Here is a 24510-nt window from a genome sequence, read left to right on the forward strand (position 1 = left end):
TACATTTTTGTCACACTCTTCGTCAACTTGTTTTCATTATAGATCTCTGCACCCATTGTTATGACCCACCACTCAAGTCAAAGACCCCAAGCAAAATATACGATTCTGATTGTGGTGGGAGAGACACACTGTTAATTCAATCCTGTCCCACCACAGATCACCTAACATATCATTTTAAACTTTCCAAATTAAAGAAAGTCTCAGCCAAATAGTACCACCTATTAACTGCCCCCCACCACCTCCCCCCCCCACTCCCCCCAAATGAGGCTAAACAAACCAGGTGTCTTTAAATCAACGAATTAACTGTTTAATTTAAAAAAAAACTAAATTCTTAAACACTACTAAGATATAAACAACATTTAAAATAGAAAAATTAGAGTCCTTGCATATTTACGCTCCTGCCAAAGTGAAATCTTCCAATGTGGAATGGTCCAAGTTGCTTGAAGTCCTCAAAGCCGTCTGAGGGGGAAAAAGAAAAGGTTCCTCAACGTTAGAACAGTCCGTAGTCTAATTCAGCAGTAAGTGATGCTTTCCTTCTCCAGAGATAAATTTCAGCAATTAACAACTTGCAAACACTTTTTAATGAATCAATTTGGCTTTAGAGTTTTTGAGGGATAAAATATTGTCCCAGTCTAACTTCCCTTCCTTCAGTTTCAATTATCAGAGATCTCTGTTCCGTTCCTGCTGGTCCAGCTGTCTATCTGTGTCTGTTAACTGTCTCTTAAAAGCCAGCTTTTCACTTCGTTTCAAATGTTAATCAGCAACTATGTATCTCTCGATGCTCAGTCCGAGTGGCTGTATCCTGGGCAACCAGAATGCACACTTTGAATCATAGTCTCCGAATGGCTGTATCGAGGGGCAACGAGAATGCATTCTTTGACTCAGTTTCTGGAGCTTGTTGCCTTAAAGCAGTACTGCTCCCTTTCCAGCCTGAAAGGCACACCGCATTCTTCCTGAAAACAAAATACAGGATCAGAACACCATATTTATCATGGGTTTGGCCAATGTAAATTCATCATTGTTTGTGCAATTTAACCACAGGGTTCTCTACTACTGTCTACTGCAAGCCTACCTTCACTGGTCAATATACGCATTGGGATTCCTACAGATCCACGCACTATAAGATTGGCATTCTCGGTAATCTCGTAAATAGGGCCCGGGCCATTTGCTCTGTGCAAGCTTGACGCCGAAAAAGGGCACATCAAAGCTATTCTGCAAGAAAATGGCTACCAGAATCAGATCATTCAATTACTTGAATGTTTTCGAAACAATTTTTTCATGCACATATTTTTTTCTCAGTAACTAAAATTTCTAATGTCCAAAATAAGAACATGAGCAATGTGGAAAATTCAAACAATTGCATACATCACAATATCATGACATTTATCTCAAATTTTTACTTGAAGGCCTCATCCTCTCCATAAAAGCCTAGGCTTGGACTTGATTTTTTTTTAACCCATGCTGTGACTGAGCAAAGTTAATATTGTGCATTTGGCGCATGTATTGTGTATGTAATTTTCCAGGATACATCATACCATTCAGCCAACTGATGGAATTTATTCTTTGGCTTCTAGTACTTTCTGCTTAGTAGCTCTGCTTCAAATAACTTGAATAAGAGGACAAATTTCAAAAATTTTTATGAAGAAAATGTATATTCTACATTTTAAAAAATATCTGGGAGAGGAAAAAATAACCATGCTGTGATGTTGCAGATATTGTTTTGTAGCAGAGGTGTGGAATGGGTTGGGAACAAGAGTTATAAGGTGCCTAAGAGGGAGAACTGTAGGAAAAAGGGAGAGGAGAAAGGGGAGAGAGTAGTGTAGGGAGGGGAGAGGGAGGGCACAGGTAATGACAGTAATATGAGGATAGTGTTGTGGGTGCTGAGAGGGGAAGGTTGGAGGAGGGCACTGGGAATAGAAAGTATCTCCATGTTGGGAAGTTAATTTGGAAGACTGAGTTTGGAAAAGTACCTTGTAGAGTGGAAAAAATGTCTCATTGGCGAGGTTTGGACAAGTTCCTCGGCAGCTGCTGGTGAGTAGGAGGAGTAGCTCAGTTGGATATTTGGAAAGTACTTCAGTGGGGTTGGAGGAACCTACCTAGCTCAATTGGGAAGAGTTGAATAAGTCCCTCAGCAGGAAGTTGGGTGTTGTAAAAGTTCCTCTTGGAGTGGGTGGATGATAAACCCCCAATTGTTTTTTTAAGGGCGTACCTGTACAGGCAAGAATTCCTCATTTACTGAATAGGCACTGATTGCTGCAGGTTTAATCCTGCGATGAAGTGATATACTTACAATAGCAAAGGTTAACATTGAGGACCCCTATCCTAATGCCACCTGCATGTTTGAGAGGTATTGCAAGTAAATGTTAAACTTTTTTAATAGGATCAGCTTATTCAATGTATTTTGAAATAGAATGTTGTGACCCTTCTGTCATGTTAAATCTATAATAGATATATAATTAACAGGCCTCCCGTGGCATTGCTCATGGTGAGCCAGAAGATTTACTGTTTTATACTAATAGAAGTGTAACTGGTAGTGATTGGGAAGTGTTACAGGAAGTAACTGGCAATTAATAGGACGTATATTGCTAAAAGTAAGGTTATATAATATATATTAATCAGTAAGAGACAAAGTGAATAAGTATGGGATTGTTTTTGCAATATTTAAAATTTCACCTGAATTTACCATTTTAATTAAACCTAGAAATTCCTGGAAAAGATTAAACTGATGAAAGCAATGGCTCAACTATACTATAAAAGTATTTTATTCCTTCTTTTGAAGTTTCAATTACTTTTGTCACAGAGGGTTATATTGTCGCTACACACTTACAGTTAATAAGCCAGATGATGTTTACACTGAATTGAGTAGTTATGGAATTTGTTGAATTTCTTGGTTAGCCTCTTACTAGTGTGATCACAAGTTTACATAGTTTCCTGCATTACAATAGTGACTACATCTCAATCTACTTCATTGGCTGTAAAGTGCTTTTGAACATCCAGTGGTCATGAAAGGTGCTATATAAATGGAAGGTTTTTTAATTTTATAATGCTTTTATGTTCAATTTAAATGTGTTTTTGTACTGAAAGGTAACACTGCAGATTTTCAGATCGTTAACACAGACCAAATATGAAAATGTAATGCATGTTCATTTTTAATATTTTAACTTTCCTTGTAGCGACCTTGTGAATGGATTAGTGGTTTTGATGAACAGTAATGTCAGCAGTCCTGTGAATGTGGTATGTAAACTTCCTGTGTTTTAGCAATTCCTGCTCAAACTGTACACTTAAAATCAGATGTACGTTTGGCATTGTCATAAATGTAAATCTGAATAGTTGCTTGATAAGGAGTTTTGTAATTTATAATTTAAAAACAATGAATGGTCTCCTTTTAGTATCATTGCACCTGAAGGTGACGCTGTAAGCATAATGTTACACAATCAATTGATTACAGTGGAGTAGGATCTTGCATTGTGTGACTGCCACCATATGGACACCCAGGTAGTACCAGTTAGAAATGAAAAAGAAATCTTTTCCAGAGAATGAAATCTTGGCAGAGATACTCAATGAATACTTGTCTTGATTTTCACAGAAGTTTGCGGTAGTGGGAATGAAAGGATACAAAAGGAGGAGGTGAGGATAACTATAGTTAAGGGAAATAAAAATGCTAGAAAGACACCTTGCCCTGATGACATGCATCTTAGAATGCTGAGGTATGTCAGAAGGAAATAGTAGAGGCTGTAACCAGTCCTGCACAATCCTTGGATATGGAGTACTGATCAAGTACTGGAGGGTTGCCAATGAAACACCTGTTCAAAAAAAGATAAAATGGGTTAATATGAACCAGTCAATCCAACATTGTTGGTGGATAAGCTTCTGGAGGCCAAAATACAGGATGATTTAATGATCGATGAAGGGTTAGCTGTGGCTGACTGATTTGAGTTCTTTGAGGACATAACAGGAGGATATGGACAGGTTTATTAGATTGGGTAGATTGAAGTTGGGAAAATTTTAATGCAGAAAAAGTAACCTCATACATTTTGGGAGAAACAGTTGATCGAAATGTGCAATAAGTAGTAAAGCTTTCAAAGGAGTAGAAGAGCAGAGAAGCCCAAGAGTTCAAATGCACAGATCTTTAAAAGTGAGAACAAATTGATAAAGCAATTTATAAATGCATATGTGATCCTAGGTTTACTAAGTAAGGATATGAAATACAAAATCAGAACTTGTTTTAAAAAAAATTGATTGGGCTGCAGTTCGTATGAGGTCAGTTTTGGATACGCTACTTTTGGAAGAATGACTAGACCATGGAGAGGATATGCAAGATTCAACAAAGGATGAGAGGCTTTTCTTAGGAGGAAAGTCGAAAGCAATTAGAAGATCACTTTCCTTAGAACCAAGAAGGTGTTGAGGAAATCTGATGCAAGTATTTGAAATTATCAAGAGTTTTGGTAAGGTAAACAGGAAAACCTTTTCACTGGCCAGTGAATCAGTATAAATGAGATCAAGAATGGAGAAGGGCTGGGGATTTTTCTTCCACACAAAAGGTTATTAAGACTTGGAATGCCTGATCAAAAATTATTGTGGATGCAGAATTCAGATGCAGCTTAAGGGTAACTTTGAAAAAAGAACTGGCAAGTGCAATGGAATAGGACTAAGTGGAGAGCTTTTTCAGAAAGCTAGTATAGATTCGATAAGCTGAACAGCTTCTGTCTGCTATTTATAAAAGAAATGATTCGAAACAGGATCTGGCCAAAGCGGACTGGGAGCAGCTACTTGTAGGAAAGTCGACATCAGACCAGTGGGAGTCATTCAAAAAGGAAATAGAGTTCAGGGCCAACATGTTCCCATAAAGGTGAAGGGTAGGACCAACAAGTCCAGGGAACCCTGGATGTCAAGGGATATAGAGGATTGGATAAGGAAAAAAAGGTTTATGGCAGATTCAGAGGGCTGAAAACAGTGGAGGCCCTAGAGGAGTATAGAAAGTGTAGGGGGGTACTTAAAACAAAAAAAAGTAATTAGGAGAGTGAAGAAGGGGCATGAAAAAAAGCCAGCAGGCAAGATAAAGGAAAATCCCAAGGCATTTAATAAGTATATTGAGAGCAAGAGGATAACCAGGGAAAGAGCAGGACCCATTAAGGACCAAAGTGGCAATCTGCGTGTGGAACTGGAGGACTTAAGTGAGGTTTTAAATGATTACTTTTCATCTGTGTTCACTGGAGAAGGATGATATAGGTGTAGAGATCAGGGAGGGGGAACAAATTAGCATTGAAAGGGAGGAGGTATTAGCGGTTTTAGCGGGCTTAAAAGTGGATAAATCCCCCTGGCCCAGATGAGATGTATCCCAGACTGTTATGTGAGGCAAGGGAGGAGAGAGCAGGGGCTCTGACACAAATTTTCAAATCCTCTCTGTCCACAGGAGAGGTGCCAGAGGACTGGAGGACAGCGAATGTGGTACCATTATTCAAGAAGGGTTGCAGGGATTAACCAGGAAATTACAGGCCAGTGAATCTAACATCAGTGGTTGGGAAACTATTGGAAAAAATTCCGAGGGACAGGATTAATCTCCACTTGGCAAGGCAGGGATTAATCAAGGATAGTCAGCATGGCTTTGTTAGGGGGAGATCATGTCTAACAAATTTGATTGAATTTTTTGAGGAGGTGAAAAGGTGTGTAGATGAGGGTAAAGCAATTGATGTAGTCTACATGGACTTCAGTAAGGCTTTTGATAAGGTATCGCATGGGAGATTGATCAAGAAGGTACGAGCCCATGGGATCCAGGGCAATTTGGCAAATTGGATCCAAAATTAGCTTAGTGGCAGGAGGCAGAGGTTGATGGTCGAGAGTTGTTTTTATGATTGGAGGCCTTGATCAGTGGTGTACTGCAGGGATCAGTGCTGGGACCTTTGCTGTTCTAGTGTTCATTAATGATTTAGACATGAATATAGGAGGTATGATCAGTAAGTTCGCAGATGACACGAAAATTGGTGGAGTCATAAATAGTGAGGAGGAAAGCCTTAGATTACAGGACGATATAGATGGGCAGAGCAGTGGCAAATGGAATTTAATCCTGAGAAGTGTGAGGTGAAGCATTTTGGGAGGATTAAAAAGCATGGGAATATACAATAGATAGTAGTACCCTAGGAAGTACAGAGGGTCAGAGGGACCTTGGTATATTTGTCCATAGATCACAAAAGGCAGTGGCACAGGTAGATAAGGTGGTTAGGAAGGCAATGGGTTACTTTCCGTTATTAGCCGAGGCATAGAATATATGAACAGCAGGGAGGTTATGATGGAGCTGTATAAAATGCTAGTTAGGCCACAGCTGGATAACTGTACAGTTCTGGTCACCACACTATAGGAAGGATGTGATTGCACTGAGAGGTGCAACCGAGATTCACCAGGATGTTGCCTGGGCTGGAGCATTTCAGCTATGAAGAGAGACTGGATAGGCTAGGGTTGTTTTCCTTAGAGCAGAGAAGGCTGAGGGGGGAACCTGATTGAAGTATATAAAATTGAGGGGCATAGATAGGGTAAATAGGAAGAAACTTTTTCCCTTAGCGGAGGTGTCAATAACCAGGGGGCATAGTTTTAAGGTAAGGGGCAGGAGGTTTAGAGTGGATTTGAGGAAAAACATTTTCACCCAGAGGGTGGTTGGAGTCTGGAACACACTGCCTGAAGGGGTGGTAGAGGCAGGAACCCTCAACATTTAAGAAGTATTTAGATGAGCACTTGAAACATCATAGCATACAAGGCTACAGGCCAAGTGCTGGAAAATGGGATTAGAATAGCTAGGTGCTTGATGGCCGGCATGGACATGATGGGCCGAAGGGCCTGTTTCTGTGCTGTATAACTCTGACTATGAAACAAAATTATCCAATTGTTTCCTTCCCCAATTTGGATATTTCAGCATTGGTTCCTCTACTTTCGAAAGGTAGTGCTAACCTCCTACAAGCTCCCAAACTCTCCCCTCCCCTTCCAAAGAACACACTCCTCTGACTCTGGCCTCTTGTGCATCGTCATTCTCTTCTCCCCACCATTGGTGGTTGTGCCATCAGTCAACTAGGTCTTGGGGTCTGAAATTCCCTTCACTAAATCCTTACACCGCTGCACCTCAATGTACACCTTTAAGATCTTCCTTAAAAATTCACCTCCTTGACCAACTTTTGATCGCCTTGTTTGCCTCAACATCAATTTCTATCTGCTTATGTCACTGCGAAGTGCCTTTGGACTTTTTGTATTTACATTTAAAGGTGTTGTATAAATCTAAGTTGTTCTACCCTTCTTATAAGTCTACTCACTCATTTAAGTGACCCCAGTACAAAAAGGTAATTGGTGCAATTAATATAATACAGATAACAATGCATGAAACAAATTTGTGACTGAAGTGATGCTTATATTCAGAAATTTTAAAATGAGGATTTTGGCGAGAGTAAAGATTAAAAATTGGCAATTGTTACGGTGAAAATAAGTCGTCATGTGTTTAAATATGAAGTTGGATTTGAAGCTCCACTGTTGAGTCAAATGTAACACAGGTTGTACACAGCCTCGTTCAGTTCAAGCAACTAACTGGAGGGCAATGGAGTCTGTAGCAAGGAATGATTATGGTATTGGGCAAAAATGATGGTTTTGATCTTCCTGAGTTCATTGTACATTTTGGTCTTCCCAATATACTTTTTATTTGCATACTTATATTTTGTGTTTTACATGGTGTAATGTTGCCATTCATAGAAACTGCGTGTCCTATGACTTACCGAGAGCAGCAACACATGGAGATGTGCATATAATTCTGTGACCAGTGCTTCAAAGTACAACAGTCGAGATGAATTCATATTTATGGGCTTCATTAATAAGGGCATAGAGTACAAAAGGAAGTGATGATAAACCTGTATACAACACTGGTTCGGCCTCAACTGGAGTATTGTGTCCAGTTCTGGGCACCACGCTTTAGGAACGATGAGAAGACTTGGAGAGGGTGCAGAAAAAAATTCCTGAGAATTGTTCCAGTAATGAGGAACTTCAGTTACGTGGATAGATTGGAGAAGCTGGGGCTGTTCCCCAGGAAGATTTGATAGAGGTGTTCACAATCATGATGGGTCTGGACAGAGTAGTTAGGGAGAAACTCTTCCCATTGGCAGAAGAATCAAGAATCCGAGAACACCGATTTAAGGTGAATGGCAAAAGAAGCAACGGCAACAAGAGGAAAAACTTTTTAATGCCGCGAGTGGTTAGGATCACAAATACACTGCCTGAGAGTGTGGTGGAGGTAGATTCAATCATGGCTTTGAAAAGGGAATTGGATAATTACCTGAAGGGAGAAAATTTGAGGGCTACTCAGATAAGTTGGTGGAGTGGGAAAGTTGCTCTTGCAGAGAGCTGGTGCAGACATGATGTGCCGAATGGCCTCCCTGTAGCCTTTCTGTGATTCTGTATCCTATAATAATTTTAAATGTTTGTTTAAACATTTTTAAAAGTATACTGAAAAAGTAATTAAAACATCCCACTTGTGTCAAATTTTGATATTGTAACAAATCTAAATCACCAGTAGTGTCTGCACTTTTTAAAAATGTATCCATTCTGTTTAATACCAACCAACTGCATTTACTTTTCACAGGGAAACCCAGAAGAACACACTATTCTAGAATTTGCCAAATTAATTCGGAGCCTTGTTGGTAAGATTTCCTTTTACTTTGGTAAACTGGAAAGGGAAAGGATCTCAGTCCTGGGGAATGAAGTACTTCTTTAGGAACAGGTGTAGGCCATTTGGCCCATCAGGCCTGCTTCCTCCTTTTGAATCCTGAAAAGATATTTTCTGCCTTGAATCATCTAGTTCTATCCTCAAATATAGTGAGCATTTGAAAATTCCAACTTATGGCGACAACATTTTCTCAACTATTTCTTTTGGGTTTGAAATTTGTGTGGCTTCAATCTCATTAGTTTATCCGTTGCAATTTTTCTGTTTGTATTGATGCCTGTAATTTCCTCCACTTCACGAATTACATCATCCTGTTCTGCTTTGAAAACCAAAGTAAAATGTTCACTTTGTGGTTCTGCCATTTAGTTATCTTCCATTATTGTCATATCTAGATATTTTAATGTTCCCACCTTACTGTTCCATCTTTTTTCTTTCCTTATTTGCATTTTATGCTTGCATATTTTTCTACATTGAGCTACCAGTCTCCATATTGGATGCTCCCAGTTTCAAGGATATTTAATAAAGGTTCTTAAAATTATGAAAGGGTTTTGCCAAAGGAATGGTTCAGGTAGCGACCACTGCATCTTTGAGAGAACATTTGAATTAATATTTGAAGCAGAATAAGATGCAAGAATCTGAGGAGAGACTAAAGCAGCAAGATTAATTTTGGACTGCTGTAGCTAAGCACTGGCATAAACATAATGAAGTGAATGGCTTCCTCCTGTGCTGTAGACATCCTCTTCTTTCTCCAATATAGCTTTAAACTTGACCTCAGAGGAAAATAATCTTTAACATCTGTGAGCTTTTCTACTCCCACCCACTCCAAAGTGTGAGCATTTTGACACAACTAGTAACTGCCGAGATTTCACCCTTGTTTAGGACTCTGCAACAACAGAGAGCAGTTGTCCCATTAAGTTAGGTTGAATTAAAATCCAGATCCCAGAGCCGTTAAAATTTGTACCATTGGGTCCTCTGGTCAATAGAAATCTTTGTAAATCGTTTGGCAAATGACTGATGATTTGACTAAGCTGTTATCAATACTGCAGAAATGAATTTGCTTACTTCATGTATACGCATGCATGATGTACATTTATGTCATTACATATTCCCATCAAACGCCCATTAATTCACTTGCTTCCATTCTTATTTTTCCAGTCATTACCAGAGGTTCTCCTGCAATGGCTTCTCTTTCCACTCCCTCACCATTATCTCTAGAGTCCCTCCAAGATCTACCCTTGGCTGCCTCCAGTTCCTCATTTACATCTGCTCCTTAACTACATTGTCCAAAAACATGTCAGATTCCACATACATGCTGATGCTACCTCACCACAACCCCTCTCTACTCCATTGTTATTCCTGTCTGACATTCAGTATTGAATGAGCAGAAATATCTAATTAAATATTGGGAAGACAGAAGCCTCTCTGTCCTCCTTTTACAATGCTAGTTAAAACCTACCTCTTAGACCAAGCTTTTGGTCACATTCCTTATTATGTGGCAGTGTCAAATTTTGCCTGGTAACACTCCTGTTAAGCACATTGGAATGTTTTACTGCGTTAAAGATGGTATATAAATGCAAGCTGTTGTTGGACTATCAATACCAGTACAAAATGTAATGTAGCAGTGACTTGATTATCAAATCACAATTGGAATCCCATCACTGGTGCTACCTAAGCAATAACGCCCCTCTGCTGATTCAAATAAAATACAATGCAGTTCTACTTTAGAAGCAAAGCTCATTCTTCTTCACCCACCCACCATACGCAGCCACACAATTCCCCTACTGCAGAAACATAGATCAACATTTTTGTAAATTGGTACCACTGGTTCTTCAAATCAAGGATATTAGCACTCTGGCCTGGAAATGATGGAGGGCTGTTTATCTGTGGGTGACGATACTCCTGTAATGCCTGTGTTACTAAAAGGCCTGCATATATCTTCTATTATCCCACTGGTTCTGGATACCTTTAGGTGGAAATTGCATTGGAGCATGATTGAGAATGCTAGTGGGAATCTAAATGTACTATTACGACCGAGGTGGAGCAATGCACTGTCAATTCAGTCCCAATACTCCACAGGTCGTAGCATATTATTAAAATTTTCCCACCTAACCGGAAATCAGCCAAATTAAACATTTTATTAACCCCCAGAATAAATACACCAAACCAAGTATCTTTAAACAATAACAAATTAACTATTGATTAATAAACTAAATCTTAACACTATTAAGATAAATTTGTCTAAAGGTCTTATAACTTCTTATTTAACCTAACCCTCATGCTCTCACACGTAGATTCAAAAACTAATAGTTAACCAGTTTTATAAACCGTATTTCTTAGGGATAAAATAAGGAGCTGGGTTGTAAGTCCTGGTGATGAGGTATCCCATAGTACAGTAACCAGATGCCACTTGAAGTCTCCAGGCAAATTCGACGAAACAGTTTTTAATAGATAGATATTCAAAGTATTTCAGCTGCAGTGTCACACAGCTCTTTCAAAGAGAAGTACAGCAATAGGTTTACTTGGATTTTAAAATCGGCAGTCTTTTGGTAAAAGCTTTACTGAGAATTCCAGCAGACACAAATAGGCAATAGAGAGAGTTACTTCTGTAACAAACTTCTTAAAATGTCAAAGTTAAACAGAATTTTACTACCTCCAATAATGCAAATTGTTCTTTTTTCAGGGTTTTTTCCCCTCCTTAGGCGAACACAGTCTGAGCTCAATGTAGATTTTCTCTGCTGAGATGTGGACAGCTTCTTTTCCGTATACAGCACGCTTCGCTTTTCTCCAGTTCAAACTGGTTTTAGCCGGTTTTTACACAGTTAAAAGTTATAGTACACCATGTGACCTTCCCTCTCCTGCTGTGGCCTCGGAAACAGGTGCAGCTGGCACACTGTGCCTCTTAGTTTTTAAAGGCACACTTTTTAAACAGAGTCTTAAAGGCGCATTGTTTTAAACAGAAAAAACTACACTTCCTTGACAACTGGGAAAAATGTAACATGCTCCAATCTTGGGAGTCTTACACAAGGTACAGTTGACATGACTTGTATGAGAAGCCACATTATAAGATAATTATTACAAAACAAAGGAATGCCATGCAATTTGACTTGTAGGGGACAGAATTCAACTTTTAGCTGTATCAAGTTTCAATTGACTCTCTCCTTTGGTATTGCTTTGCACTCCTACAAAGACGCACCAATAACTTGCATGTATATAACCTCTACTTTTTTTTTAAAAAAATCCCACAGGTATAATAGACAAAAATAAATGCCAAGCCAAAGGAGGATATTAAGAGGAGTAATCAAAATCCTGGTTTTAAGGAGTGTCTTAAAGAAGTGGAAAGATTGAGAAAGAGTATGGGACTTAGACAGCTAAAGGCACAGGTGCCAATGATGGAGTGTAAGGTGGGAGAAAAGCTCTAATTTAGTGTATGATTGATCTCTTCACCAGAATTTTTTTATGTAGGGTTTTCTCTCTCAACGAACGGTAAGTTTTACTGCAATTTCTATACAAATACAAATTTCAGAGGAATCATTATGGACTTTGACTTATGTTGCTTGTGGACAATTACGTTGGTACTTTAGGCTGTGTACATAATGGCAAGTTCAGTAAAAGCTATGTCAAGCATTTGGAGAGGGGAGTTTAGGTATTGGATAATGAAACCATTTGGAATAAAAAACAGCAGAAAGTTGTAAAATGTTTTAGAACATTTGAGCATGAAGTTTAAAAAGGAATCATCTCCATAAATGACACACATTTTCTCCCTTATTTCTTGCCCATTGGTTATTTAACTAGTCTACTCTATTAATCCAAAATCTATCGTATCCTTTGATGCTCTGTTTTAGTTTTAAAGATTATTTTCTTCTTCTGTCCAACAGGGAGCAAAAGTGAAATCCTGTCTCTGCCAGAAGCACAAGATGATCCCCAACGAAGAAATCCAGATATCAGGAAAGCCAAGCTATTGTTGAGATGGGAGCCTGTGGTAAGGACATACTATATCCTCAACATTTACAATGGGATAGAATGCCAAATTACATAACATCAAAGTAGATGTTTTCTTTGTCAAGTATTTTGATTTTATTGGCTGAGCAAAGTGCTCCAAAACATATCTTACTAGATTTGAATTGTTAGACTGGATTAGCTACAGCACCTCCAGCCTTTTTCCAGAAATGCATTAAATAGTCTAGTGTTGGGCAGACTATAAGTCAGGAAATTCAAGGTCCATGTACCAAGGGTAATACAATAATAATGGGGACTTTGATCTTCATATAGACTGAATAAAGCAATTTTGCAGTAAAGTGTAGAGGACGAGTTCATGGAATGTATACAAGATAGTTCCTTGAAATACTGATCTAGAAAACTAACTAGGGAACAGGCTATTTTAGATCTAGTATTATGCAATGAGAAAGGGGTAATTTATTAACCTGTAGAAAAGGGGCCTCTAGGGAAGAGTGACCATAATATGCTGGAATTTTATATTATGTTTGAAAATGATTTAGTTAAGTCTGAAATTAGGGTCTTGGGTCTTAAATCTAAACAAAGCAAACTATGTAGGTATGAGGGGCAAGTTGGCTAAGGTAGTCCTCCTGACTAACATCTGGGAGCTTGTGCCAAAATTGGAAGAGATGTCCCACAGACTAGTCAAGCAACAGCCTGACATAGGCGTACTCACAGAATCATACCTTTACAGCCAATGTCCCGGACACTACCATCACCATCCCTAGGTATGTCCTGTCCCACTGGCAGGACAGACCCAGCAGAGGCAATGGCACAGTGGTATACAGTTGGCAAGGAATTGCCCCAGGAGTCCATGATGTCTCATGGCATCAGGTCAAACAGGAACAAGGAAACTTCCTCCTGATTACCACCTACTGCCCTCCCTCAGCTTATGAATCAGTACTACTCCATGTTGATGCTACTTGGAGGAAGCGCTGAGGGTGGCAAGGGCACAGAATGTACTCTGGGTGGGGTCTTCAAAATCCATTACCAAGAGTGGCTCAGTAGCACCACTACTGACTGAGCTGGTCGAGTCCTGAAGGTCATATCTGCCAGATTGGGCATACAACAGGTGGTGAGAGAACCAACAAGAGGGAAAAACCTACTAGACCTTGCGCTCACCAATCTACCTGTCGCAGATGCATCTGTTAATAACAGTATAGGTTGGAATGAGCACCGCACAGTCCTTGTGAAGATAAAGTCCCACCTTCACTCTGAGCATACTCTTCATCGTTTTGTGAGATACTATCACTGTGCTAAATGGGATAAATTCAAAACACATCTAGCAGCAGTGGGCCATCAGCACCAACAGAATTGTATTCAAGCACAATCTAACCTCGAGGACCGTCACATCCCTTGCTCTACCATTACCATCAAGCTGGGGGATCAGCCCTGGTTCAATGAAGTGTGCAGGAAGGCATGCCAGGAGCAGCACCAGGCATCCTTAAAAATGAGGTGTCAACCCAGTGAAGCTGCAACACAAGACATGCCAAACAGTGGAAGCAGCGTGCAATGGACAGAGCTAAACGATCCCACAGCCAATGGATCAGATCAAATCTCTGCAGTCCTGCCACAGCCAGTCGTGAATGGTGGTGGACAATTAAGCAACTAACAGAAGGAGGAGGCTCCATAAATATTCCCATCCCCAACGATGGAGGAGTCCAGCACATCAGTGCAGAAGACGAGGCTTGAAGCATTCGCAACCATCTTCAGCCAGAAGTGCCAAGTGGATGATCCATCTCTGCCTCCTGCTAAGGTCCCCAGTCTCTCAGATGCCTATCATAAGCCAATTCGATTCAATTCATTCCACGTGATATCAAGAAAGGGCTGAAGGCACTGGATACTGCAAAGACTGTGGGCCCTGCCAACTTCCAGGCAATAGTACTGAAGACTTGTGCTCCAGAGCTAGCCGTGCCCCTAGCCAAGCTTTTCCAGTACAGCTACAACACAAGCATCTACCTGGCAGTGTGGAAAATTGTATATCCTATCCACAAAAAGCAGGACCAATCCAATGCAGGTAATTACTCAGCCTCCTCTCGATCATCAGCAAAATGATGGATGGTGTCATTGACAGTGCTATCAAGCAGCAATTATGCAGTATTAACCTGCTCACTGATACTCAGTTTGGGTTCCATCAGGGCCACTCTGCTCCTGATCTTATTTACAGCCTTGGTCCAAATATGAACAAAAGAGCTGAACTCGAGGGGAGCTGAGAGTGACTGCCCTTGACATCAAGGCAGACATTATTTGACTGACTATGGCATCAAGGAGTCCTGGCAAAATTAATGTCAATGTAAATCTGGGTGAAAACTCCACTGGTTGGAGTAATGCCTAACACAAAGGAAGATGTTTGTGGTTGTTGGAGGCCAATCATTTCAGTCCCAGGACATTGCTGCAAGAGTTTCTTAAGGTAGTATCCTAGACCCAAACATCTTCGGCTGCTTCATCAATGGCCTCCCCTTCATCATAAGGTCAGAAGTGGGGATGTCTGCTAATTGCACAATGTTCAGTACCATTCGCAACTCCTCAGATACTGAAGCAGTCCGTGTTCATATGCAGCAACACCTGGGCAATATTCAGGCTTGGGCTGATCAGTGGCAAGTCACATTCATGCCACACAAGTTCCAGGCAATGACCATCTCCATCAAGAAAAAATCTAACCATCTCCCCGTGATATTCAATGACATTACCATCACTGAATCCCCCACTACCAATATCCTAGGGGTTACCATTGACCAGAAACTGAATTGGACCAGACATATAAGTACTGTGGCTACCAGAGCAGGTCAGAGACTGGGAATTCTCCGGTGCATAACTCACCTCCAGTCTCCCCAACCCTGTCCACCATCTACAAGGCACAATTCAGGAGTGAGATGGAATACTCTCCATTTGCCTGGATGAGTGCAGCTCCAACTACACTCAAGAAGCTGTACGCCATCCAGCACAAAGCGGTATGCTTGATCGGCATCCCATCCACCAACTTAAATATTTACTCCTTCCACCACCGACGCACAGTGGCAGCAGTGTGTACCATCTACAAGATGCACTGCTGCTTTGACAACACCTTCCAAACCCACGACCTTTACCACCTAGAAGGACAAGGGCAGCATACGCATGGGGACATCACCACCTGAAAGTTCACCTGCAATTCCCCTCCAAGCCACACATTATCCTTACTTAGAACAATATTGCTATTCCTTTGCTGGCGCTGGGTTAAAATCCTGGAACTCCCTAACAGCACTGTGGGTGTACCCGCACCAAATGGGCTGCAGTGGTTCGAGAAGGTGGCTCACCACAACCTTCTCGAGGGCAGTTAGGGATGGGCAACAAATGCTGTCCTTGCCGCCAACGCCCACATCTGATAGAATAATAAAACAGATATGGTAGATAAGCAATGATGTAAAAATAATTTGCAAATATATTTACCTTTATAAGGCACAAAAAACTCCCAGTAAAAGTGGTCCAACTGTGGCTAATGAGTTAAAGGTAGTATCAAATGAAAGGAAGAGGCTTATAATGTGAGAAAGAATAGTAAGCCTAAGGGTTGGGAGGATTTTAGAATTCAGCAAAGGAGGACCAAGAAATTGAGAAGGAAAGAGAAAAGAGTATATGAATAGACTAACTAGAGACATAAAAACATATTTGGCTGGATTTTGTGTAGGAGGCGGGGCTCCCGGGCCAAAATGGTGGGGGAACCCCACCTCGGCCTTTTCCTGCTCTCCCCCCAGCACCCCCCCCCCCCACCCACCTCCCCCAGAGTGATCCCAACTCAGTGAGCTACCAGCCAATCAGAATTCCAGCAGCTCAAAGTATTGGCAGCGCCACAGGGAGTGGTTGTCACTGCCAGTACTGCAGAGGTCTTGGACAGGTGGCGGTGGGTGGAGAGCCCAGTGCTGGAACCCCAGACCATAGGTAGGTGAGGCGAGGCTGCCGGGTTCAGTCCAGAAGGCCCCAGTTGAGGGGGTGGGGGTTGGGATCATGCAGTCCCAGGGAAGGGGGGTGTCCCAGGGGGTGAAGTGGTTCCAGCAGGGGTCCTCCATAGGGACACAGATTGCTCATGGAGGAGGACGCACTCCCGCCGCTGATGAGGTCCCAGCAACAACAGGAAGAGGCCCTTAATTGGCCGTTAGTAGGCCACTTAAGGGCCTCAGTTGACTTCTGGGCAGAAAGGCTGTCGTCTGTCTATCCTGCCCCCGGTAAGGTTGCTTGGCAACAGGCCCACCACCTGTTTAAATTTTGGGGGCTCTTAAATCCAGCCCATTGTCTAAGTTTCTAGAGGTATATAAATCGGATGAGATTAATAAAAATAAATGTGAGCCCATTAGAGGTAGAGACAAGTAAAATTATAAGGAAATGGCAAAGACATTCAACAAATGTTTTGTATCTGTCTGCACGATGGGCACATAAAAGGTTCCAGAAATAACGGGGAATCCAGGGTTTAGCGAGAATGAGGAACTTAAAGAAATCCATATAACTAAAGAAATAATACTTGAGAAATTAATAGGACTAAGTGATGACAGATCACCTGAACCTGATGACCTGCATCCTAGGATTTTAAGAGATAGCTGCAAGGATAGTGGATACATTGGTTTGGATCTTCAAGATTCCTTAGATTCTAGAACAGTTTCCAAGGATTGAAAGGTAGCAAACATAACCCTGCTATTTGAGGAAGTAGGAAGAGAGAAAACTGTGAATTATAGACCAGTTAGGTCTGTCTGTAGGAGGCACAATACCAGAATCTGTTATTAGGCACATGGTAACAGGGCACTTAGAACATCATAATATGATTAAGCAGAGTCCATATGGATCAATGGAAGATAAATTGTCTGAGAAATCTGAGAATTTTTTTGAGGATGCTGTAGTAAGATGTGTAATGGGGAACGAGTGAATGTAGTGAATTTAGATTTTCAAAAAGTATTCGATAAGGTGTCACACAAGACGTTACTACACAAAATTAAGAATCATGAATTGGGGGTAATATATTAACATGGATTGAGGATTGGTTCATGGCAAAAAACCGAAAGTAGGAACAAATGGGACATTTTCTGGTTGACTGGCCGTAACTAACGGTACCCCAAGGATCAGTATATGGGCCTCAGTTGTTTACAATCTATATTCATGACTTAGATTAGGGGACTGAGCGCAACGTATCCAAGTTTGCTGATGAAACATGGTTAGGTGGAAAATAAGGGGAAGAGAACGCACAGAGGCTGCAGAGGGATATAGAGAGGTTGGGTGAGTGGGCAAGAACATAGCAGCTGGAATGCAATGTGTCAAAGTGTTAAGTTATCCACTTTGATCGGAAAAATAAAGCAGAATATTTTTTAAATGGTGCGAGACTGGAAAATGTTTGGATTCAGAGTGGCATGTGGGTCACAAAGTTAATATGCAGGTACAGCAAGCAATTGGGTGGGCAAATGGTATGTTAGCTTTTTTTACTAAGGGATTGGGGTATGAGTAAAGAAGAACATACAAATTAGGAGCAGGACTAGGCCATTTGGGCCTTCAAGCATACTGTGCCATTTTATAAGATCGCGGCTATCTGAATGTGATCTCAACTCCGCTTTCCAGTCTGCCCCCCATAACACTTGACTCCCTTGTCTATCAAAAATCTATCTAACTCAGCTTTGAATATATCCAATAATGCAGCCTCCACTGGGGAAGAGAATTCCACAGACTAACGATCCTCTGAGAGAAACAATTACTCCTCATCTCCATCTTAAATGGTAGTCCTAGTCTCACCCATAAATGAAAACATCTTTCGAGCATTCAACCTGTCAGGTCATCTCAGGATCATATATGTTTGAATAAGATCACCCCTCGTTCTTCTAAACTCCAATGGGTATAGGCCCAACCTATTCAACGTTTCCTCACAAGCTAAACCCTTCATCCTAGGAATCAGTCAAATGAACTTTTTCTGAACTACTTCTAATGCAATTTTATTCTTTAAGTAAGGAAGCTAAAACTGTACACAGTACTCCCGATGTGGTCTCACTAAGACCCTGTACAGCTATATAGCAAAACTTCCCTACTTATATATTCTATTCCCCTTGCAATAAGCGACAACATTCCACTTGTCTTCCTAATCACTTGCTGTACCTGCATACTAACTCTTTGTCATTCATGTACCAGGACATCCAGATCCCACAGTACAGCAGGTTTCTGCAGTCTCCATTTAAATAGTATACTGCTTTTCTATTCCTGCCAAAGTGGACAAATTCACATTTTCCTGCATTATACTCCATCTGCCAAATTTTTGCCAACTTACTTAACCTATCTGTATCCCTTTTGTAAACTATTTATGTCCTCTTGACAACTTACCTTCTTACTTATCTTTGTGTCATCTGCAAATTTAGCTACCATGCATTCGGTCCCTTCATCCAAGTCATTGATGTAGATTGTAAATCATTGAGGCCCCAGCACTGATCATTGTGGCACTCCACTAGACGCATCCTGCCACCCAAAAATGACCCATTTATCGCTTCCTGTTAGGTAACCTATCTTTCCTCATGCTCATATGTTACCCCTGCACCATGAACTCTTATTTTGTGCAGTAACCCTTGATGTGGCACCTTATCGAATACCTTTTGGCAATCCAAGTACACCATATCTACAGGTTCTCCTTTATCCATGTTGCTTGTTACTTTCTCAAAGAACTCTAATAAATTAGTTAAACACGATTTCCCTTTCACAAACCATGTTGACTCTGCCTTATTGCATTGCATTGATTTTCTAAATGCCCTGCTGTAACCTCCTTAATAATGTATTCTAGCATTTTCCCTATGACAAATGTTAGGCTGACTGGCCTATAGTTTCCTGCTTTCTGTCTCCCACCTTTCTTGATTAGAGGTGTTACATTAGTTATTTTCCAATCCAGTGGGACCTTTCCAGAATCTAGGGAATTTTGGAAGATTGCAATCAATGCCTTTAGCTCTAATAGTTTTCCCAGTCCCTTTTCCCCTGGTGATTGTGATTGTTTTAAGTTCTTCCCTCCCTTTTGCCTCTTGTTTTTCAAGTATCTTTGGGATGTTTTTTGTGTCTTCCACAGTGAAGACTGACACAAAATACCTGTTCAACGCTTCTGCCATTTCCTTGTTACCCATTATTAATTCCCAACATTCACTCTCTAGAGGACCAATGCTCACTTGAGTTACTCTTTACCTTTTTAAATACTTGTAGAAACTTTTTTTTACATTTCTATCTAGCTTTCTCTTATACTCTAATTTCTCCCTTAATCTGTCCAATCGTCTGATCTACCACTAATCTTCACAGAATTGTACACTCTTTTTTTTTCAATATGATACTATCATTAACTTCCTTAGCCACAGATAATGCATTCTTCTCCTAGAGTCTTTCTTTCTCACTGGAATATAACTTTCCTGAGAATTATGAAATAGCTCCTTAAATGTCTGCCGCTGCTTCTCTATTGTCCTATCTTTTAACCTAATTTCCCAGTTCACTTTAGCCAACTCTGTCTTCATACCCTTGTATTTCCTTTATTTAAGTTCAAAACACTAGTGTCACGGACTTGTATTTATTTTCTCCTCTGATTTAAAAACAGTGTGCCTTTAAGGGGAGTAAGTTCTGGAGTTTCTAAGGCACAGTGTGCCAGCAGCTGCACTTGTTACCCTAGGCGACAGCAGGAGAGAGAGGTCACATGGTTCAATGTTTCCACTTAACTGTGTAAAACTGGCAAAAACTAGTTAGTTTTGAGAGATTTTACAGCGAGGTGTGCTACTGAAGAGAAGAAGGCTGTCATTTCTCTCAGCAAAATTTCTACAGGGAGCTACGGGCCTAAAGAAAGAAAGAAAGAACCTTTTCTCAAGAAACCATTTGTATTGCTGAAAGAACTGTTGAATACCTACTGCAGCCAAAGAGTTTGGAAGCCTGTTAAGAAGAGACTACTGCATCAAATCCTTGTGAAGACTTCAAGTGGCCTTTGACTATTTCCACATCAGAATACTTCATCCATAAGGAATGTAACCTACAAAGACTTATTTATTCTTTTCCCAGTGACAGCTATGTGTATTTCGGACGCCAAACCAAAAAGGGACAACTGACGTCTTTCCATATCTTTTTTTTCCTTCAAGAATTAGCAAGTATTTGGCCAAAGTATTTCTTTTTTTGTAACAGAGCTCTAAAGAGAAAATCTCTATTTTTCGGTTAACCTTTTTGTGAGTGGGTGTTCGTGTGTATAGGGCTAAGGTAAAAAGGGAACTTTCATATTTCACTCTGTTACTGCTTTGCTTTGTTACTGGTTAAGTCTTGTTTTATAATAAAGTAATATTTTTGTTGTTTGTTAAAGAAACCTGGTTGATGTATTTTATTCTGGGATATAGAGCAAAGTCTATGACCATATCGGTAACTGAGTAAACATATATGTATATATATGTATGTATATATATATATATATATATATATATATATGTTGTGTCCTGTGGAAAAGTGGAACTAGAAAAGACGGTGCACTCCTCCCACCTTGGTCGTAACAATATTCAGGTCCCAGCCATGGTAACCTTGCAATCATGGGGGAAACTTTATGCTGTCCGCCGCGGCAGATTTGGTGGCATGTGGGGTGATATAATTAGGAGAGAGGTGCTTTTTTGGATTCCTGAAGGCAGGATATTTTCGAAGCATTAAGTTGGCGGCATGTTTGCAGCGTTCCAGGGTTCCCCCAGCCCAGTGGCGGATTGCAGCTTTGTATTCATTTAAATAACATGAATATTCGTTATCCTACTTATAGTTATGATTTAGTCCTACCTGTCAGATTAAGTGAATGACGAATGACATTCCCATGCTACCCGATTCCCGAATGTTTCAACATGACGTGCAACAGTCGGATTTGTGCAGTTGAGTCTCAGGACTGTACTCTTCTCTCTTTAACTTAGCCACTAAACTAACGACAGCATTGGAATGGATGTTTGCCTCCTGGCTCGGCACCAGCAAGGGTGAATTATTGCAGAGAATGGCAGCAACAGCATGGGCAGGGGCTACACGGAGGAGCAGGGAAGGGCTGATCGGGTACATGGAGGAGCAGGAGAGGGTAGTCGGGGAGGGAAGGGTGGGGTTGATCGGGTGTGTGGAGGAGCAGGGAAGGGTGGGATGGAGCATCCAGGTTGTTGAATAGTGGATGTTGATGGTGAAGATGCGTTTTGTCAGCTGCAGGGATGGTGGGGTGGATTAGATCAGTACTGTGAAGAAATTTGGCAAGGGCCTAAAGGGAGGGATGAGTGCTGTCTACGTCATGGAGTTGTGGGGCAAATTGAGGGTACTGGCTAGCAGAGGGAACGGTCACAGTCAGTGGGGGCAAATGCATTCTGTAAGGGGGAAGATCAAGACTAATGGGTGGGTATTTGCTTCATATGGAGGGGAACGGGACTCAGCAACAATTGTCAGTTCGATGTGAGGAGGTTCAAGGATAAGAGTCGGCATGTCGATAGGAACAGGGGAAGGATGACAGAAATACATTGATCTCACTGTGCACAGTAATGGGGGGAAGCTCAATGGTTATGGAAGGAAGGTAACGGTAACATTGGGTGGATCAAGGTTGATGGGTTTAAGCTGGAAGGTTGCAGAAGGAGGTTGGAAGGTGGGGATCTTGCCCTGAATTCCACGCGCACCATCTTCTCCAATGATAATGGAAACCATGTGGCCAGTCAAGGATTGCAAGGAGAGCAAGAGGAGGCAAATGATAGTGGGTGTGCTTGTACCCGGCTGCAATTTGAAGGCAGATATAAGGGAGCTGTTTATTGCCTCGTATTTCAGCTCACTAGCAACAGAGGGCTGAATTGCCACGTTCAGCTCTTTTATTCAGAAAAGCCACAGCGACATGGGTCTCATGCACCCAATTTGTCTAGTACTGCGGGAAAAAGAACCAGAGAGAGAGAGAGTAAGAAGGGCTCTTTTCTGTCAACTCATGCTACGTGTAAACATACAAACTAGGAGCAGGAGTAGGTTATTTGGCCCCTTGAGCCTGCTCCACCAGTCTATAAGATCATGGCTGCTCTGTTTGTGGACACAACTCCACTTTCCTGCCTACCCCCAGATACCCCTTGACTCCCTTGTTTGTCAAGAATCTGCCTACCTCTGCCTTAATGACATTCAATGACTCTCCATCCACTACTCTCCAGCGAAGAGAGTTCCACAGACTCCCGGCCTTCTGAGAGGAAAAAAATGCTCTTCATCTCTGTCTTAAATGGGAGGCCCCTTATTTTTAAACTGTGACCCCTAGTTTTAGTCTCTTCCACGAGGGGAAACAACCTTTCAACATCAACCCTGTCAAGTCCCCTCAAGATCTTGTATATCTTAATAAGATCACCTCTCATCCTTCTCAACTCCAATGATGCCTGAGCGGCAGCAACAGACAGAATAGGAAGGTGAGGATGCTCCGAATGATAACATCGAGGAACAGCCTTATCAAAGACAGGCATTGTCACGTCATCACATCCTCAGGACAAGGACAAATTACCTTCAAATGTCAGAGGCAATGTCAGATGCCTAAGGATGTCACGTGAAATGGTCACAGAAATTTGAAGGATCCTGCAGCATTACCTGCTGCCGCTCAGCTTCAGTGGGAATCCCATGCCAGTTGCCTTCAGTTAATGCTGCACTCAACCTTTTTACCAGCAGCTCCTTCTGGGGATCCATGGGCAACATATGTGGCATCTCACAATCTGTGACCCACAGGTGCATCAAAGAGGTGACCAGTGCCCTTTTTCGGCGTGCCAATGATTTCTTCATCTTGCCTGTAGACGAGGACAACCAGGCAGCAAGGTCTGCAGCCTTTGGCACCATTGTTGGGTTCCCTAGGGTACAAGCGGTGATCGACTGTACTCATGGGGCCATTATAGCTCCGAGGACAAGCCTGCTGTCATTGTCAATCACCCAAGGCTTCCATTCTTTAAACGTACAGCTAGTTTGTGACCACAGGAGAAGAATCATGCATGTTTGTGCACATTTCCAGGGGAGCTGTCATGATTCCTACATTTTGAAGAACTCCCAGCTGTCGGCAGTTTTCAAGGAACCAACCGAAGTGGACGGATGGATCCTGGGTGACGAGATCTACCCGCTTTGTACATGGTTGAAACCAGTATGTCATCCCCAAAGCGGTGCTGAAGAGAGCTACAATGCTGCAAAGGCATCCACCAGAGCCATCAGTGAACACACCATTGGCATGCTGAAAATGCAATTCCGTTGCTTTGACCGGTCTAGAGGGGCTCTTCAGTATGCGCCACAGAGGATATCACGATTAATCGTTGTCTGCTGTGTGTGACACAACCTTGCAATTAGATATGGCAACATTCTGCAGGCAGAGGAAAAGGTGGAACACCAATCCTCAGATAAGGATGACTGAATAGGGTGAGGAGAAGGACAACGATGCTGTCATCGATATGAGGGCCATAGAGAGACATCAAGGAGAACCAGGGGGCCGGAGAGCAAATTTTGTAAGATAGAGGCACTAGAAATTTATCTTACGAATAAAAACAACAAATGAGAAGACTAATTCGTTGACTGACTTTCTCGTCACTATATTGAAAACTGGTTTAGTGACATACCTGGCATTGTTTTTACTTGTATGAGTAGTCAATCTCTGATATAGCGCTGCAGAGTATTCTGGATAGAAGTCCATCTTTCAGGAGTGAGATCTCTTTCCTTCTTCCCTCTTTCTCTCTCCCTCCCTCTCTCTTTCTCTTTCTTTCTCTCTCCCTCCCTCTCTCTTTCTCTTTCTTTCTCTCTCCCTCCCTTTCTCTTTCTCTTTCTTTCTCTCTCTCTTTTTCTCTTTCTTTCTCTCTCCCTCCCTCTTTCTCCCTCCCTCCCTCCCTCTTTCT

General features: G+C 41.5%; 1 protein-coding gene and 1 long non-coding RNA gene across 3 annotated transcripts in view; one reads left to right on the top strand and one right to left on the bottom strand.

The window, feature by feature from the left end:
- Positions 1–24510, top strand: part of uxs1 (UDP-glucuronate decarboxylase 1) — a 115084-nt gene that overhangs the window by 87034 nt on the left and 3540 nt on the right. Inside the window, exons 12-14 of one of the 2 annotated variants that reach the window (XM_068033805.1) lie at positions 3174–3234; positions 8609–8666; positions 12565–12668. In XM_068033805.1, coding sequence (XP_067889906.1) covers positions 3174–3234; positions 8609–8666; positions 12565–12668 — 223 coding nt within the window. Of the gene's footprint in view, positions 1–3173; positions 3235–3586; positions 3628–5413; positions 5574–8608; positions 8667–12564; positions 12669–24510 lie in introns of those variants that run through there. The other variant, XM_068033806.1, reaches the window with a different exon arrangement.
- LOC137371351 (uncharacterized) lies at positions 272–11462 on the bottom strand. Its single transcript, XR_010975208.1, has 3 exons — positions 11340–11462; positions 1073–1212; positions 272–953 (listed from the first exon to the last, which is right to left on the bottom strand). It is a non-coding gene; the product is annotated as an uncharacterized lncRNA (long non-coding RNA).

This window comes from Heterodontus francisci, chromosome 6, assembly GCF_036365525.1.
Source record: "Heterodontus francisci isolate sHetFra1 chromosome 6, sHetFra1.hap1, whole genome shotgun sequence".
NCBI lineage: Eukaryota > Metazoa > Chordata > Chondrichthyes > Heterodontiformes > Heterodontidae > Heterodontus > Heterodontus francisci.